The sequence below is a fragment of the Lonchura striata genome, chromosome 1A (genome assembly GCF_050655825.1).
Source record: "Lonchura striata isolate lonStrDom1 chromosome 1A, ASM5065582v1, whole genome shotgun sequence".
Lineage (NCBI taxonomy): Eukaryota > Metazoa > Chordata > Aves > Passeriformes > Estrildidae > Lonchura > Lonchura striata.
The window spans coordinates 23,364,752-23,384,787 of record NC_140741.1 but is presented as its reverse complement, the minus strand read 5'-3'; the positions used below and the strand labels follow the sequence as shown (position 1 = coordinate 23,384,787).

Genomic DNA, 20,036 nt, shown 5'->3' with positions numbered 1-20,036 from the left:
TAATTATATGTATACCTTGCCTAATTCAAAATCCCTACCAGCTATCAATTTTAAAGTTTTTGATTCCTTAATACAATCATTTATCAGCCAAAAAAAAAGTGTGAAAAAACTAGCTACAATGTCATTTATTAAATGAACTCAGAAGGTATTACTCTAAGGGTCCTGAAGCCCACCTTTATATCATCTACAAAATGTATCTTGAGTGCCCATGTCTTAAAAATGAATAAAGGGGAGAAAAAAAAGAATTCCACAGTTCTCTGGTTTTTACAGAGTACAATGTGTTCAAGAAGTGGATTGAAACCCAACAAAGCCTTTTATTCCTTGTAGATTATATATGTGCACTTTGCAATTAAAAATCTATGTTTCCTACCACTCAGCCAAATCACATAAAAAGAGACAATCTTTTGATATTAAGATGAGTAAGGAGGGCATCTTTCAGCCTGAGACAACGCTCAAAGCAGCAGCAGCAGTTCCTCTGCAGATTGAGCACAGCTGAGGATGAGAGCCTGCTCATTTACCTCCTGGAGAAGAGAGAGAAAGAGGGGCCTGATCCTGCAAAACCACACATCGATCACTTTACTCACATCCTTGAAACCAGGGCTGCCTCTCCCTGCCAAAGGAAGAGCAGACAACACTTAGAGGATGTGAGCATTTCACACGGTGCAGTCCACCTACCTCCATGACATGTGCTGGATACAGCTACCATCTCCCAAACCCCCAGAATCACAGTGCTGTGAGAAATTCTGCTCAATTGCATTGTTTGTATTTTCCATTTCCCCCAGCACTTTCTTTTACGTTTTTTCATAGGAGTGTGAAGCCATCACAGCAGTGATTGATAGTAATAGAGCAAAGTCATCCCTCAGTGTCTACAGCCTGGCACAAACATGATGAAGGCTACCTTGAAGAGACACTCTTACTGTTTAAATTGATACTCTGACAAACTATAAAAATCCTTGCTCCTACACTCTTCAAAGAATTTAAAAAATCATTCCTCTCTCAACCTGGATGTTTCCAAATGTGTAAGTTGAGAAAGAGTAGCAGAAATGAGAAACCACAATTACCACTCATTTCACTTAGTAAAATAACAAAGGCACCTATGTGGAGCACATGGCACTTCTGGGATTTTTTTTTAATATCAAAGAACTTCATACTCCTTACAGCAGCCTTGTTAGGAGAAAAAGGTTTGCACTTCAGAAATCACTGCATTTGGATTAGCTGGGCCACCAACTACAGATTTTGTAAAGGGTGGGAAGATGGGTGTGCATTCACACACATTTGTGTGCATAGCCCTCTTTTTTTCCAGTCAGCATTTTATAAGTGCTCATACTCAGCTTTTTCAATGCACAGATTCAAATTTGTCAAGGGAAAAGACATTAAATACTCAGTTTCCAAATCTAGCCTCAGTGTCAGTCAGTGTGTTCTAATGAACATTTTCCTTCAAATGTTCCAGTGGCAGCCATCTAATTTTATTTCTTTTAAATAGCATCCCCTTCTGATGCTTGTAACCTAAATGTTAATGCCTCATTCAGGACCTCATCTCTAATGTGTAAAATTAATATGACCAAAAGGAAAGCTGTCATCTGCTTTCATTGCCAACTCTGGGCACAGTGTAAAAAGCAACCAAAAAAGCATTACTATTTTAAAATAACCCTGAAAACACCGGATATTTAAATGTTAAATGCATACGGCAGTGAATTTTCTTTATACAAGGAAGCCTTCCTTGTATCCCATGGACACAAAGCTTCCTTGCTGCAAATTAACAAATGCTTGTGCTGCACCTACTTATACCATGCTGTTACCCAAAGTCCTGTTAGCATATCACAGAAACGAGAGTCCTGTCATCCACTGTGGCTCTCTGAGGCTTGCTGCCGCAGAGCTTTTCAATCTGAGTTCCTAAAGTGGAACCAGTAAAACACAGAGCTCCCAGAGACATTCCTGCAGTTCCCATGATCTGTCCGAGAGGCTCCCCGCCAGCCTGCAGGGATCAGACATCACAGAAAGGGCAGAGCAGAGGATGCACACTGCCACGGGATAGTCAGCACCCTCATTCCTTTATTCATCATTCCTAATGTGTGCACATGTTGCCTTCATTAGGTAATTCCTAGTGGTGCTACAGGGGTTGTGACATCCCCAGAGTTCACTGGGGAGGGAGTTGAAATCCAACAGAGGCTATTCATATGGAAACCTACAATTTCAGTTTCACAGAAGGGAATGGATCTATTCCAGACAATTTCCCCAACAGCTAACTCCTTATAAAGGAGCATGTGGAGAGGGCAAGAAAACAAACCACATTCATTGATCAGCATTAAATGAAAAGTGGAGGATGAAAGTATTACACCAGAAAAGCGACCCAGAGTCCAAGCATAATGTGGTAAAATTTTGGTTTATCCATGAAACTTTAGTTTCAGGTGCCAAGAAATTACATGAAAGGGGGAACATGCTGCATCCTTTGCTGATTAAATTCACAAAATCGAAATCCAAGAAAATCCCTGTGTCTGGAGGCATTAACTGAAGATAATTAGGAACTGAATTCTTTCACTGTTTGCAGTAGTCTCTGGTGGTCTCACCTTCTAGTTAAGAGCACAAGACTTGTGCCAGAAACCCCACTTTGTCACATGCAAGCATTCTGCCCACAACAAGAGGACAATATCTATAACCTGGGTACTGAAACGCAAATAATGAAGAATCAACTGAACTCAGTTGGAATTGTGACTGAATGCACAAATATCTCATCCACGAAGCTCTGAATGAGCTACAGGGAACAGGAACATACAACAAAACACAAACATGCTTTGAAATGTTATCCTTGTAAGATAGTAGGTGGATGCTGAATCTAAATAACCCACCCCAGGTCTACACAAGTACATAATTCCTGAACTTAATCTCATTCCTTTAATGTGAAGGGAAAACTCCTCTTTTCATTGATTTCAACTGGGTCCCTCATCCATGCATCTTATGCTTCATTTTATGTATGTTGACACTTCAACAAGTCACACACAGAACTCAAACGTTTGCTTTGAACAGCACAAACAATCAGAAAGAAAAACCATCAGATTCAAATCATTTTGTCTGCCATCCCAGTCCTTAAGTCCCTCAGGATCAACTCAGAGGTGATACATAATACATATGCATCAGCCCAAAAGGCTTGAGAGGAAAAAATTGTGCTAGAATGACATTCACACAAGGACAACTGCAGCAGCTTTGTCAGGCAGGATTTGATGTAGTACATTTGGCAACAGAGTCAAACAAAATACAGTAATGCTGGCTTTGGAAAAAGTAACATGAATCTAATTTCTTCCAATTGTCTGAATCACTTTTAGAGTTAATTATATGGTACAGTACAAGATAAACTACCTGCCACTTCTGAAAAGTAATGGAAGCAATTTTAGAATTCAGAAAGATGCTCATATTTCTGAATATGAAATAAAAATGACATACTAGTTGCACCCAATCAATGGTATAAATTTGTTCATAAAAAACATGGAGCATTTCAGCTCTATATGCTATTTCACTAAGTTCAAGACAAAGTTTCCGTGCACACTGACTTTATCTCTGAAAAAGTTACTTAAGCTAAGTCATGACACTTTATATCTGTGAATAGAGTGTTAGTGCTCTGAAAGTTAGGACACACTTTCCCAATATTGATACACAATAATAAAAATAAAAAACAACTTATAGAAACCTACACAGTAGAAAATGTAATAGTGAAGTAATAAATATTCTGGTAAGTTAAAATGTAGTAAGGCATGACTACATATTTTTATTTCTTCAGTTCAGCAAGCAGTTGTTGCAAAAACCTACACTCACTTGGACTGCAATGGAAAAAGCTGTTATTCTAATAAGGTTAATATTCACTAACCAGGAAGATTTTCACAAGATAGAAAGAGCAGCTTAACTCTCAACTCAAAGCAGTTCCATACCAACAGTCTCTTTGAGAAGAGTGGCCAGAGCAGGTTTGCTCACACTGATGACAGTTCCATGGAAATCTATGAAAAGCTTTTCTGGGGACACCAACAAACAGCTACAGCACACAGCAGGGTTTCTGGAGGATGGATTTCATTGCATGCAATTAAATGAGGGCCAGTTTCTTGTGGCTGTCAATTTTCTCTGTATCGCAAACAGAATAATTTAAAACCAGTATACAGGGTCCATCAAAGGAATGCCACACACCCAACTGCCTTGCAGATCTCATTCTCCTTTGTAAGCAAGAGAGAAAGCAAGGATCAATTGCAAGATGGGAGACTGCTGCATTGATTTTCAAACAGAATCTGCCATCAAAACCAATGGTGAACTTGTCTTCAGACATGAGGAAAAAACCTCCTGTGGTCTGAGTTGTTCTGATATTTGAGCAAAGGCAGACATCAGCTATCAGCCATTCCGTGTTGCATATGTAACTGAGATGATCATGGAATGAGGCAAGTCTGACCTTCATCAGCATCCAGGGGAGAGCAGTGCAAGCCTAAAACAGGACATGGAAAATGCAGCAAAAAAAATGCAAGTGGGAGGTGTGGGAAGAGAATCGGGTTTAGAATAAGTCAATTTCATAAACCTGTCTGAGGTAAGATAAAGATAGTATTAATCATCCTGCCTCTGTGAGGAATTTTACAGCTTGGGGGATCCTAACACACCACCAGTGTGACCCCCAGCCCGGCAGAGCAGCTCCTGCCTCCACTGGGTGAGTCACAGTCCCCCACTCACTGCAGCTGGGAAGCCTACAGAACAAAGTAAACACATCTGTGAACGTGTAGGCAGGCTAAAGACCAGTGAGCAAACTGATTTCACGGGAAATGCAGCAGATAAAACCATGTTGGGCTGTCACATAAAACCCCAAGACTGACCTATTTCACGCAGACAGAAGTTCCAGGAGCATGGAGCAATAATAAGCCTGCACTCAGTTAACTAGATAGCACATGGCAGGAGACTGAAGGGGAAAAATATTTTGAGTAAAAGAGACAGGAAAAATCAGCTATATATTGCTATATCTCCAGCTATAGCTAACAGTGTAGCATGGCTTTTTTCAGAAAAGGCTAGACAGACAATGGGAAAACACATCAAAGTCCCCTCTATCACTTCTTCCCTCAGGAACAAACACAGCCTCAGACAAGCCACAACAGCCAGGATCATCTGCAGAGTTTTCTTTACAGTGGTCCTGAGCACTGGAGAGCTGCACAATTCACCTTCCCTCAACAACAACTGGCTGGGGAACTTGACTTGGGAGGGTGGGTTCCCAGCCCTTCAGCAATCTCTGACAAAACTCACACAATGCAAAGGTGCAATAACCAAACAGCACATTTACAGCTGGCTTCCCAACAAAGAATGGGAACGCAGCCAAAAAGAGAAGAAACAGTGAAAACCACCTGATTTCCTTCCAGCATGAATGTGGTGGTATTTAAGATACGGCACAAGGGATACATCATATTCTTTTGCAAAGATTAGGCTAAGCTCATCTTCCCAGCTTCAGGCACTGGGTGTGTTTGTGTTGTTTGGGTTTTCTGCTTGTCTTTTTTAAACAAGGTCTCTGTTAACTATGTAGCTTTCTTATTTTTTCACCCCAAAGGGGAAAAAAAAAAAAAAAAAGCTATCAGCAGAAATTTGTGTCTTACACTTGTAAAAGAGTTCCATATTCAGATCTCCTAAAATGGAAAATCCCCTCTAACAGATAAAGATTTAAAACCCAGGGGGGTTGGACTCATCATCTGGTGGCCTTCTAGCATCTTTCACCTTCACTTTCACCTGAAACAGACAAGAAAGCTTTGTAAGCAGCCTCCTGAAATTCACGGAGAGAACTCTGGGACTCAAGAAACTGACAGTAAGGACCTGACATTTCTCATTGAGGACTTATCTGAAAACATTATTTTCTCTCCAAAAGGTTTGGGTGGGCATTTTTCATCTAATTCGGATTGCAAAGTGCCTCTGCAGAGAGCACGGTAAGCTACCAACAACAGTGACAATGGCAAGCCAGAGATGAGAGACAGCTCCCTCCTGCAGCCACCCAAAGATATGCTTCAGTGGGGACCAACTAGAATTTAGAACACCCTCCAACAACAAAAAGGACATTAACCAAGATTTTGAAAGCTCTTAACACTTCCAGTCCTGACATACACTCTGCCCATGATCTGGCTCCAGTGAATTCTGACACACAAGAAACATTAGAAGCACATGTTACAAAAAATTAATTCCTAAAAATGATCCGCTACCCAATGTATGCCACATTCACAGATCTACCACCTCCTTCCCTCCTAACCCTTCAGGAACTCTACATTAATCTATCACTTGCATTACAAGGATGGTAACAAGTACAATGGCATAAGAGACACCTGGGAAAGCAGCTGTCTGAGCCTTCCAAACCCAAACGGGGAACTCTGTGCAGGACTTGAGTAGAGCTTGAGAGCTTCCCAGCAGTTACTGTTATGGAAACAGCCCACAAAAAAAAAAAAAAAAAAAAAAAAAAAAAAAAAAAAAAAAAACCCACCAAAAAAATCACCCACAGAGTAAGTTAAAATGAAAAAGGCACAATAAAGGTTGTGATCTATTTATTTCCACTCACACTAACAACCTAAATATGTGTCACACAGAAAATGGGTGCACATTATCCTCCCAGTGATTTCACAGCATTGCATTCTCTCCTCAGAGTTTATGCTAAATCCTTTGAACTGTACTAAAATCTCAGCCTATTTATAGCCTCACAATACAATGAACGTAAAGCCATAATCTCCAACAGTTAACTATAGGGCATATTGAAAATTCTTAAAAGATGATTTTTCTATATTCAGAAATTCACAGAGGAATATTTAGCCTAATCTTTCACCTACTGCATGCTAAGCTTGTGTTCCAGCAGTATAATTCATCTGAAACAAGGGGAAATAATAAGTCTTGGCCAAATTTTCTGAATATGTGTGCAAACTATATTATCTGTGAAACTCCACCAATTACAATATCACACTTTGATTAAATTGGTTACAACCCATAATTCTGCATGGTGCCTTGAAGACCAGAAATAAAGCCTTCTCCAGGTCTGCTAAGGACTGAGTACTCCTTGTGAAACTAGTAAGCATGGGGCAGACACAGCAGGAAAGAGAATAAATATGCTAATTTTTCCAAGAAGTTGGCAGGTATTAACACAGATGGGCACCATACAAGAACACATTCATCAAGTAAATTATACCAACTCTGGAGGAGCAGGCAGCTGATAGAAAAACACCAAACAGGACTTGGCTTCACCACAGAACAGCAGATCTACTGATTCCTAATTCTATCGGTGTACCAAGCCTCTACCGTTTGATGAAAAACTCTCCAAAAACTTTAAGGAAAAATCACTTCTCAGAGAATCATTTAGGTTGGAAAAGACCTCTGAGACTGAGTCCAACCACTAGCCCAGCACTGCCAAGTCCACCACTAAAGTATGTCTCTAAGTGCCACATACATGCATAGCAACTATAGGAGCCACAAACAGGGAAAGAAAGGATCTATTCAGATCGACTCTTTTTCTTTTTACTAGACTGCAATTCCCTTATCAGCTACAGCTATATGCCTATAGCCAGGACGCTGGTAGCAGACAGGTACAGCTGGGAAGACTCGCCTGCTGAGGAGCATCCCAGCCTACCAGCCACAGCTGTTGGCCCACTACAAGGTATCACTCCCTCTTACCAGCCTCGCTCCTCTGCTCAGCTGTTAGATCCCTCCAAAAAGACACTGCAAGTGCAATTCCCACATCATTTCTCAGGCAGAATTGGGAAAAAGTGAGACAGATACATCTTTTTTTTTTTTTTTGCCATGCTGGACAAATTTCACCAAGCTGCACAAAGCATCCACGAGGGGTCTGTGCACAGAGCTGACACCGCATGAAGTTTTCATAGCCCAAGCCCACCTTTTTGTGAATCAGTAGCTGATCTACGTGAGACTTCCCCGGGAGCCAACATCTGCTGCCCCCGGTACAGGTCCATCCCTAGGATGAGGGAAACCGAAAAGCTGAAGTGGCATTAGGTACCCGAGAGCGTGGATCCCTGCACGACGCTCCGTAGCCTGCATCCCTGCGGTCACCCGTGCGCAGCCAGCGGCTCCACCCGGAGCTCCTCGGCCTCCCGGGCACCGGGACACGGCAGGACCGGGCAGCAGCGCCGCGGGCAGGGATGGCCCGGGCAGGGATGGCCCGGGCAGGGATGGCCCGGGCAGGGATGGCCCGGGCAGGGCAGCCGCCGCCGCCGCTCCGGACAACTCGGGCGAGCCGACGCGGAGCTGCCGCCGGCGGCGGCGGGTGCCCTTGCCCCGGTGTCCCTGATGCGGTGTCCCTGACGCTTCCAAAATCGAAAAGCTGGGAAGACCCAGGCCCGCGACCCCTGACGGGAGAGGGGAGCCGGGGTGCCGCTCCCGGCGAGAGGGACCCGCGGGGACCGGGCAGCTCCCGGCGCCCCTCAGCCACGCCGCGCTCGCCAGCCGCTGTCGCCTCCCGTCTCCCTTCACCACACGTACGATATAAAGCGGAAAATAACAAAATTCTTAACCAAACCAACTTTCCTCCCTCCCGCGGGAAGTTTCCTGCGGGGGGGCGAGGCGACCTTCCCGCGGCCGCTGCGCCCGCCGCCGCCGAGCCCCGCGCCTGCCGCAGCGGCGCCGGGAGCCGAGAGCTGGAGCCGGGGGCAGCCGGCGAGGGCTCCCGGGGCGGCCGCCACCTGCGCCGGCGGAGAACGGGGAGGGCGCTGCGCTCGGCGGGGCCGGTGATGTCGGTGCGGTTGCGGTGCCCTACCTGGGTGCAACATACTTTGGAAATAGAAGATGACGAGGATGAAGGAGCCCACGGAAGTGACCAGGACCATCCTGCACACCCGGTTCATCCTCATTACTTCCAGCACCGCCGGCTTCATGGCGTTGTCCGGCGGCGCAGAGAGGGCGGCGGAGCGCGCAGGGCTGGCGCTGGGAGCCGCTCCGCGCCCGCCCCGCGCCGAGGAGCCGCCGCCGGAGGATGCCCGGGCGCCCGCGCCCCGCGCCGGGGGGCGTTAATGCCGCGCTGGGCGTGACCACGCGCCGCGCCAGGCGGAGGGGCGCTCTGCGCGCGCGGGGGGGAGGCGGGCCAGGCGGGGAGCCGGGGCGGAGCGCGCCCCCCCCCCTCGCCAAGGGCAGAGATGGTCCCGCCCGGCGGCGGGCGGGGACGAGGCGGCGGCCCCGGGGGGCTGCGGGCCGCGCCCCGGGGGCGTCCGGCGGCCGCCGTCCCAGCGGCTGCTGCCCGTGAACTTGGCCGTCTCTGGGTCACTCTCGCCCTCTTCAGGGGCGCGGGGTCCGCCGGCAGGAACAGCATCCGTCCCTGCCTGGCTCTGCCCGGCGCCCCGTCCGTGCAGGGAAATTCTCCTCTCGCGCTCCCAGCGGTGCCCGTGCTCCGCTAACCCTGAGTGCCTCCGTGCAGGTGCCCCTCGCTCCGCAGGTTACGCTGCAGCCGGTCCCTGCCGCCGCGTTTGGCCGTGCCGCGCTGTCCCGGCCGGAGCTGTTCATTCGGTCAGCGGCGCGAACACAGCTCGAGGCGCACGGAGCCATCCCGGGGCAGGCACTGCCACCTGGCCTGACAGGAATGAAAGCGGCTTCTTTCGCTTGCCAACCCGCGACTGCTGAGTTTTCCGCATTAACTAACACTGCTCGTTTGTCGGTGGAATCAAAAGGTCCTTGCCCCGCGGTCGGCCCTCCGGAGGTGCATCTACCTTTCGGCGGTCGGGAGCAGCAGCAGGCGGTGAGATGCGAGCCCGTACGTGGGAGGAATGCAGAGGAGCTGCGAGCTACAGAACAAAAGGGCTCTGCTGTGCCCGAGCGAGCATCGGCTTTGGGACAGCTGGGGCTGTGGGGAGCCGGGCTGCGAGCGGCTGCGGCTCGGCTGAGCCCCGAGCGAGTTTCCCAAGGCGAAGCACACGGCTCAGCTCCCTAACCGGGGCTATGCACGGGCTCTGAGCTGCACAGGTGTTGAAAGCACAGTGCTGAATGGAAATGTTTTCTTTGCAATATACCATTCACCTTTCTGCGGTGGTAACAGTTCTGTTTGTTCTCCTGATGCATTCAAATACCACTTTGCTATTAGTTTTCTTTTTGCTAAACTGAAGATCATTATACTGATGTTAATACCATCTTCACGTGTAAAAGAATATTCTCCCCCTTCTATCTGTTCTTCTGATGAGTTAGGGGGAGGGGTCTTGAAAACAGCCCTGAACACTGAATCCAAAGCTGAGAAGCAAGTGGAGTAAAACATACTTTAAGCTAAAAGAAACCCTCTCACTTCCATCTCCTCCCACACTTGCCCCCTGCCCCCTCAAAAGAGCCAAACCCCACAAACAGACAACCCCAAACAAAACAAACAAGCAAACAAACCCCCACCCAACAAACCCAGAAGGTATGAGTGTTCATTTCCAGTTAATTGTGACAGAAACATGCAAAGTCATCAGTTTTTTTCATTTCTACTTTGCAAAAGCCAAAGATTTTACCTCAAGTATAAACCAGTAATTAGTTAGGCATTTGCAATGGGGTCGATTATTTAGGTTTGGCCTGGAGTTCCTTTTATCAGAAACAAATTCCATTGTTCATTAAGGAAGGTTTTACACTATCTTTTGCTTACTTTCTCTAGATTTTCTCCATTTTTCCTTTTAGCAGATTTAATATGCAGTGACCATTTTCTAGTCTTCCTAATGTAAAGGAAGATTTAAATTTATTTTTCTCTTTTAAGTCCAAACTGCAAACACGACAAAAAGGCATTCTATGAAAAGCACTAGACAAAGAGAAGCGTTTCCATGTAATGCATCAAAGTGGCGGATCGTTAAGGCAGTCAGCAAAAGTCAACGAGAAGCAGAGCCTGGCATTTCAGCATCCCCTGTCAATACATGTGCTGCAGCACAACAGCAACTGCAGTATTTTAACAGAGAGAACTGGACTGTCTCCAGAAGCCTGGATAAGACATCGAGGGCTGAGGGAAAAAGCCTAGAACTCAATACTCAGCCAAGTGACACAAGAAGAGAAATGCTTCATGCTGTTAGAGAAGGTAGACAGTTTTTCAGTGTGGCTTAACAATAGTTACCTTTTTCTCTTTTCTTTTCTTTTCTTTTCTTTTCTTTTCTTTTCTTTTCTTTTCTTTTCTTTTCTTTTCTTTTCTTTTCTTTTCTTTTCTTTTCTTTTCTTTTCTTTTCTTTTCTTTTCTTTTCTTTCCTTTCCTTTCCTTTCCTTTTCTTTTCCTTTTCTTTTTTCTTTTCTTTTCTGCATTATCCTCTCATGGAACAATGGTGAGTTTTAAAGCATTGAGAAGAAAATCACCAGCTGTGTTACCATTTACTTTTAAAAGAACATTATAAAGCAATAGCATCATTATGGACATTGGCAATTCTAAACTCAACATCCACCCAAATGCTTACAGCATCTCTGCAAATTTCCAACTATGACAACCTTCCTGGTGAGTCAGGACAATGAAATGCAGCAGCCTATTTTTGAGACAGCCAGTTTTTTGTTTTCCTACAAAAAAAGAGCATAACTGAGGTAACATAAGGAAACACAGTTGTCTTTCCAGGTGGGTGCCAAGTTACAGAATAAGTACACAAACAGCTCAGACACTTCTAAAGTATGCCTCTCTCTGAGTGGCAACTTCAGCAGCTCCAGAGCAGCAGGGAGTCTGGATCGTACTGTGGGTGTGATCACCTACAATTCCCATCATAATAACCAGCATTCAGTATCTCTGAATAAATATAGTACCATCATCCAAGAGATGTCTGGAAAGAAAGACTTAAGAGATTAAGAACCAGATGCCAGTGACATCAAAAGTACAGACAATGTTTTGTGGGTTATTTTGTATAATAAAAGAGCTTCACAAAAAACAAAAAACAAAAAAAACCACAAACAAACAAACAAAAAAAAACAACAACAAAAAAAAAAAACGAACCAAACACAACCTCCCACATTACTATTTATTAATAAAAGTCCAAAAATTGCAAAACTGCAGTTGAAGACCAGCACAGATGTAAATACAGCATGTAGTAAATACAGGGTGCAATTTACCAAAAAAATGACAAGCAGGCTAGTATTGAAGAGCGTGTTGAATGGTTAAACAGAATGCCATTAGAAAACAGAGGTATCTGTGAGAAACAGAGTCTGTGCAGCTTTTCCTCTCTACAGAAAGAATCTCAGAAAAAAAAGTTGTTTTGTTTTATACTGATAAGCTTCATCCTTTTAAATCAGAAGGTGAAATTTTTACAGAATGTCTAATGTTGTTGAAGAAATACACACAAGCTTTAGGCATGAAAGCTGCCTTCAGATCTGAAACTGCACATTTCATATTCTGTCTAACCTGAGACCATTGTGACTCCAATCCCATCACAACCCTTAGCCACCAGAGGGTGAAGTCAGGTGGATGAGAAAATCTTCTGGATGTGTCTTCTGATTATATTCTGTGGGAATAATTTTTAACTTTTCTGGCTGAAACAGCAATATCATCAAGGGACTGGGTCTTAGGCTTTATCCCCCAAGGAAAAGAGCACATTGCTTTAATGATTCCAGGCAATCAATGGACCTTTCATTTGATAAGCTACCCTAAAATGTGTTGTCTGAAGGTAGGTAGACAAATAAATAAGTATGTTAATAGTCAGACACTCTCCCCACCTCAGCCTGAGATTCCCTGTCAGTCAAAAAGTGTTTGGCAATGTTACTCCATTAACGTATGGTAACATTTTTTTAAGATACCGATTCTGAGCTCATTAAAAAAAGCATGTGAGAAGCTCCCTAACCCAGCTGATTCCAGTGGAATTAGGACAAAGGTCATTTCCCTACACAAATTCCTCACTCAGCAACTCACTGTCTGCATGATGAAAGGCCACACACCTCCAGGAAGCCACCTCCATAGAGAATTGAAAGACAGTCCTTTCTGGAGCTAAGCAGATGTCTTGCCCCCTTCTTCTTCCCTCCAAATAAGACCCCCCTTCTTCTTCCCTCCAAATAAGACCCCCCATACACCTGTGAAGCAACCAGAAGAAGCAATATATGATGTATTTCAAGATTAAAATGGGACCTTCAAGCAAAATCTATACTTGATGTAAGAGCACTCTGATATTAATTGTAAAGTTCTTAGTAACAAGACTTGGAGGAGAATTGCGTAGAGGCAATTTTTAAGCTTTCCTTTGAAGGATGCAATTTCTAGAGGTAATGGATGTTTGCACCTCTGCCCACTGCAAAAAACAGCTGTAGTGAATCAAACCCAGTGGTCCAGCACTGTCCAGGACAATGCCACTGTCTTCAGAGAAAGCATCAGTTTGCCCTGCAACAAGTAGCAGTGGTCAAGTCTGCCAAAAAATTGGTGTTTGCTTGTGACATTTATTAAGTAGAGCTTGGTTTTTGTCCTGCAATGCAAATGGTTTCACTTGGGGAACACTCTCCTGAAAGTCAAATCCAAGAAAAATTCCAATGCATCCAGTCACCACAGTTACAACCAGAGCAGCCAATACAAATTCCTGGGCAAAGCAGACATTAAAATATTTGCCAAGTTCTATTGAAGTTCAGCTCTCTTTTTTTTTTCACTGTGTGTATACTTCTTTTGCAGTTTTCCCTATTGTGAAGGACATTTTTTATGAAGTGAAATACTGGAGTAAAATTTTAAAATTGTAAGGGCCAAAGCAGCTTCAAGACAAGCAGAAATCCCCTGTTGAGTTAGTTGCCTGTGTTGAAAGGAGACTTTTAAATGGACAAGCATTTGCTCCAGCAATGGCAGTGCACCCTTAAGTTGCACTGAAATTCAGATCTGTTTGCCAACTGACCTTGGAGCATCATCTGCAGTGTGACTCAAGAGCACAGAGAGGCTGAAATAAGAGGAATTACTAGTTTTTTGTAGGGTTGCTCACGTTGCTCACACCAATTCTATTCTCAGACACCAGGGATTACTCATGCTCTTCAGAACATATTGCTGGCTTCCTGCTCTGCTGCTCATTAGACACAAGAGTGTCAGAATGATGCCCAGTAGCCAGGAAGGCAGGATGTGGTGAGCAGAAGCAGCACAGCACCAGAACAGCACAAACTGCATACAATTTATAAAACACAAGCAGCTCCCTCCACTCACCAGGTAGCAGTTTCCCAGCTAAAGTTCAAGCAAGATGCTTTCAGGAACAAATTGATTTGTCTGCAAGAGTTGGAGCGGTTTATATATTACTTGGGGGGGGAAATTCCAGCTGAATAGGAATGAGCACACAGACTTAAAACCCCCCCCAAAAACACCCTTGCAGAAGACATGAAAAGGATCATAGAGGAGGGATGGATCATGGAGGGATCATGGAGGGATCTAGAACAAGGAAAGATCTGCCCCACCCAAAGAGAAAAAGGAAACTGGAAAACCAGTTTACTCAGATTGTCAAGACTGTATTTTTTTAAATAAAAATCCATACTCATCTCCTGTGTTTGGGATTTTATAAGAACTTTTACATGATTTTTTGACTCTTCTGAAACAATCTCTAATTATTTCTGATTATATAAATAAACTACTGGTATTTTCTGTAAAGTGTTTCTTTCAAAACCATTATGATTGTCTCTCCACTAGATCCTAGTAGATCTCCTAGGGTAGATTCACTGCCCCAACTCTCATATTCCATCCATCTGCTCTCCAACTGGTCAAATGTCAATACATGGTTAGTCAACAGAAAACACATTTACATTACACAATTAATTTGCCCTGTTTTAGACATCCAAAGTGCAATGAGGTTGACTGAAAAGCTTCTGGATATCTGGCTCTGCTACACACACCTATATTATACAGCTAGGTGAAACAAATCCCAGGAGAACCTTCTAAATCTTTTGTTTTTGAAGGAAATGCTGCCAAAGCTCATGTTTTGTGCCCTAATGTTCAGCTTGTATCCTGTTATCTTCTCACCTATGTTACAGTCAAAAATGGGAGCCTGATTTTTCATTGTCTTTGACCATGTTTATCTCAGTATAGGTTGTTTTAGGTCAGTAATATATCCTCTCTTTTCCTAGATTTTTTCTACCCCCCCAAAAAAAAAATCAGACTACGTACAAACATAAACATTTTTTATGTATAAAATGTTTCCCAGTAGAAGTATTAAACAATTTTCTAGCAATCATAAGGAACTGAAATCTTGTATATCTATGTATGTAATTTTGAGATAGAGATTTCTTTTCCTTTTATGCCAAAATTGTAGACAATCACATACCCTCTTTGGACACCTGGAACATGTCCAGAAGACCATTTTAAGTCAACAGATGCTGGAAAATTTCTTTGCTATTTTTCAGTAGTGAAATGAGTTCTATGCAATTTTTCATTCTAGTTTACAGTGATAACTACTACATGTTAAAGTTACACACATATTTGATTTAATTGCGTGCTTAAATGTGTTGAATAATTTCCAAAATCAACAGCAAGTCAACAGCATTAAGTGGAAAGTTACATACCTCTTATGTTGTTATGCTTTTCTTGTGTCTCATTCCTTTGACATTTGCACTAGGAGAAAAGATCCACTGAAGCCAGTAGAAGTATAGATGTTAAAAAGAGATCCAAGGTTGAAAACAAGGCAGGTTTTGTGCCCAAAGGACAATTGCACTACTAAAAATCAACATACTGAAGAGGCAGAAATTTGTACTTACAAGTAGGATTTTTCTCAGTCTAAACTACAGTGACCTTAGGCTTGGGAAGTGCTATGAGGTGCTTAACTGAAAAGCACCATGGGATTATGACAAGTAGTTTAGAAACACATTTAAAAGAAAAGCATTTTCTACAGCTAATTAAATGGTGGGTTTTTTCTCTTTCACCATCCCTTCTCAATTAAAAGGTGTGACTTCAGGGACTCTTTCTATTCAAAGGATGTCTAGGTGATTTTACAGGAGAGGGAACAGAGATAATAAATCACACAACAGCTGTTGAAATAATATTATCCAACCTGAGAAGACATTTTTCCAAATCACTTCACACATCCATCACTCCATGCATGTCACATCTGTGTAATGAGTTACTCCTTACCTTTGCCCTCTGGTGTGGCTCTCTATTCTTATGAACTGCCCAGGCCGGAGTTACAATTCCAACTGTGCTTTGAAGTGCTTGTGAAGAAGAACATGACTTAGCTCCAGCAAAGAGAATCTATAAACCCTATTGAGAGGAGACTATGGAAAGCCATGGCTGAAACAGTGAAGTATATCTTGGCCTGTGTGAGAGGAAAAGTTTGAGTTTACCACTTGTTTAATTATATTAAGAAAAATTAACTCGATTAGAAATGTTACCCAGTTCTGGTAATTTGATACATCTTCCTTCCACTGTCTGAAAGGCAAAAAGGAATATTTATGTCACCTTTCTTCAGAACAGAAAGTTAACAATGTCTTCCAGATCAACAGCAGCAGCTACAGTACATTTTCTCGATCTATTCTGGTATGGTTTCAGATCTGATTTATGAAACATGAGCCATAATTCTATCACAGCTTATCTCTTCCTGGAGATGGGCTAGGATAACATATCCATATTGACTCTATAACATCTGTCAAAGGCTGATGAGGAACAAATACCATTAAGCTGTCTGCCCAGCCCTGCACAGGAAGAAGAATGACCATTTTCTACATGTGATTCATCATTAAAAAAAACCCTAAAAAACCACTAGAAAGCAGAACTGTTTTCTGGAGGCTTCACGGTGCCTTGTTATTCTCTTGTTGTCAGTATTTAGGTAAAACAAATAGAGAATGCATATGCATAGTTTGGTCTGCAGAAGATTAAGATTGATGACTTTGAAATCTACATTAGTTCCCTGTTCACTGGTCTTAAAATCAAATAATGTTGCAAATGCATCCTGAAAGGCACATTGTTTTTCCCAAAAAAAACCCATATAGCTGACCCTAAAAAGAGTTTTCTGTCAATGCAACTGCAAACCCATCTTCTTTCAATGACACAAAACAGACTTGAAATCACTTTATAAATAACAGCTACTGGTAGAGATTCCATTTGAATGACAGTGCTTCAAACTCAGGCTATTGAAAAGTGAACTGATCTACTGAGAGACTTCCATTTCTGCAAATGGTACTATGCAATTGAGCTGTTGGCATTACTAGGGAGAGTGAGATTTTCTTAGAGGACATCAACCTCTGCCAATTCATTTATAGCCAATTAGAAATAAACTAATATAGTGAGAAACAAAAACAAAACTAAAAAACCAACAACCCCCCCCCCACACACACAAAATCAAACAAACAAAAATCCCAACCCCCAAAAAAATCCAAAAGAATAACCTCATCTTCACCCCAAATCCCATTCCTCCCAGCTCAACCTCCTGACTCTTCTGCCTCCCTCTCCCCCAAGCAGCACAGGGGGATGGAGGAATGGTGTTTATGGTCAGTCCACATAATAGTTCCTCTCTGCCTGTCCTTCCTCCTCACACTGTTCCCTGCTTCAGCATGGGGTCTTGCACAGTGGATATCTGCTGTGATAAGATCCTCCATGGGCTTCAGGAGGACAACCTGCTTCAGTACAGCTTTCTCCATGGGCTGTAGGGTGACCTCTGCTCCAGTGCTTGGAGCACCTCCTCCCTCTCTTTTTTTCATAGACCTTGGTGCCTGCAGGGCTGTTATTTTGTCAGGGGTTTTTGCCTCATTCCTCTCTCTCACAACTTCTGCACAGCATGTTTTACCCTTTCTTAAACACTTCTCCATCAAGGTGCCACCAGCCTCACTGATAGGCTTAGCTTTGGACAGCAGTGGATCTGTTTGAGAGCCAGCTATATCCAGCATGGAGCCAGCCCCTGGTCTCTTGTCACAGCCTTCCTGCTGCCAAGACCTGGACAAGAAAGTTCAATACACTGAGGAAGTAGACATGATCTTCCTTTGTGTGTTTGGACTATAAACCTTTCTTCCCCTCCTTTTCCTGTCTTACCACCAGTTTGTGAAGTAAAAAATCAAACAGACCTAGTTCAAACCACAGCATGCTCACCCACCATGTAACTGATGGGATTAAGGGGAAAAAAAGCCCCAAACAACAAAACATCTGTGATTCATTCTAAGAAGAATATAAACCATGACCAGAAAGCGCTTTAGAGAAGTGGATTTTAGCAGTGTGTGTGCAGCTTGGATATACATTAACACAACTTTTACTGAAATGAGATTTGAGGCTTTACAGAACCGAACAGTAGCATTCTGTGCCACTGGCACACATCCCAGGCTGGAGGCTGGAGAACCACACCATCCCTTCCTGCAGAAGTTCTCAGCAGTAGCAGTAGTACTTCTGGTGTTCCTCAGGCTGGCTGCTTCCTCCAGAGCTCCTCCCTGTGAAGGCCAAGACCAGATTTCTTCCAGCACCGAAAGCAGGGAGTCTTCCTTAAGGTGCACAAGCCACTGTGGTAAGGATGCACTGACAGGTCCTGAAGGGCAGGCAGCCACTGCTGTGTTTCTGAGGGCTGCTGATCTCAGAGGCTTCCATCATCAGGGAGGAGGGAATGTCCTGTAGTGTGCTAGGAGATTGCCTTTCCTCTTCGGGCAGCAAGCAAAGGCTTGTGACAGCACTCCTCTGTGCTTCTGGGGCCACTGAGAGAAGCTCCCTTGTAAGAGGGTCTCCCCTCCATTCCACAGAAAAAATTTCCCTAAAATACCTGCAGCTTTGTTGCTTTGATTTGATGTCACGTAAGTCAGTGTTTTGGACTGCCCAGAAGGTACAGAGCTGAGGGAAGAACAGAAAACAGGTCATTTCTTTGATCACTATGTTCAGTGGCAGAACCCACCTTTAGCTTTATCTTTGTAGTTGTGCTTTTCATTACTTTATTTATAATTTTTTGTTAATTTTTGTAACTATCTCTATCTGTCACAATGCTAGCTGCAGGTGCCAAATTAAAACAAATATCAAGTATCTTTGCAGTTAGGGCAGGGGAAAATAAATCAAAATGAAATTCTCTCTCAAGGGACCCAATCATCCTGCCAGTTAACACACACCTGATGAAATGATTGTGCCTCAGATTAAGCCTTCTAATTTGTGTATAAAACTAGGTCACAAAGCTTATTTCCTCTTTCCTTCACGGCTCCTATATATGTTAGTGCATTATATTACACTGAAAAAAAAACAAATTCAGAAGGGTAGAGCTTTGTAGATGGCTCTTCAGCAAATCTACATCATGTGTTAAAAGGACAGCTTGTAGCCAACATGAAAACCAAATCGAAAGAGAGACGCTCTTCAAATCTATTACTGTTACACTGCTCACTAACCATAAGATTATCTATGTGATAATATTACCTCCTCCTTTTTTTTTTTTTTAAATTTAATTTTCCCACTCATGTCACCAGCATCCAAATAATCTTCAGGGCTGTTTTTTCAGATGTTTCTCAGCCCTTTGAGTCATGCAGACAGTTTCCAGACTGGAACTTGCAAGCTAACTTAATCGTTGCTGCCACTAGCTTGAAAAATGGCCATTGAAATATACAGGAACCACAGAAGAGTTCTATTTTCTTTTCCTCAGGTAAAAATAAAAATAAAAAATAAATAAAAAAATATTTAAAGTAATCTGTACATATTTAAAAGAATTCTACTGTAAATTGGGAGAGAAAACATTTGTCCCACAGGCTGACAAAGCCCCACAACCAAAGTCTCTTATCACTCAAACATCCAGACAAACAACTGATGGTTTTATTCCCCCAACAGATGTTCCAGCTGCTCAGGTTAGCAGAATACACACTTCCATCACTGCCCAACAGCAGCAGACTCCAGCTCTTGAAAGTCACCATCTGACACCAGGAACAAAAGGTCAAACCATAGTCTAGACATAAGCTGTAAACTGGGATGCTCAAAAGTCACCAGTCTGGCAGACTGAAAAAAGAGCCAAGCAGGGCTTTTCTCAGCAGATTATGTGCATAATAGATATCTTATCAAACATATCTTTCTCAGATTTTGGCTCAAACTTTAGTCTACATAACTTAATAGTTGTTTATGCATCCTAGCTTGTCCATAAAGTAACACAGTTTTCTCTATTTTTCAGGAAGGTACTCAATCATCTAATGTTAGAAAAGCAGATGCAAAAGCACAAGTCAAACACACTATAGACATATCCTTATGGAGATGGATCAACTGA

General features: G+C 43.2%; 1 protein-coding gene across 2 annotated transcripts in view; it reads right to left on the bottom strand.

Annotated features, from left to right (window-relative positions):
• CHST11 (carbohydrate sulfotransferase 11) overlaps nt 1-8,990 on the bottom strand; it is a 157,793-nt gene extending 148,803 nt beyond the window's left edge. Inside the window, exon 1 of one of the 2 annotated variants that reach the window (XM_021536195.4) lies at nt 8,744-8,990. In XM_021536195.4, the coding sequence (XP_021391870.1) occupies nt 8,744-8,861 (118 nt within the window). In that variant the 5' untranslated portion in view covers nt 8,862-8,990. The remainder of the gene's footprint in view (nt 1-8,743) is intronic. The other variant, XM_077783370.2, reaches the window with a different exon arrangement.
• Between the last annotated feature and the right edge of the window lie 11,046 nt (nt 8,991-20,036).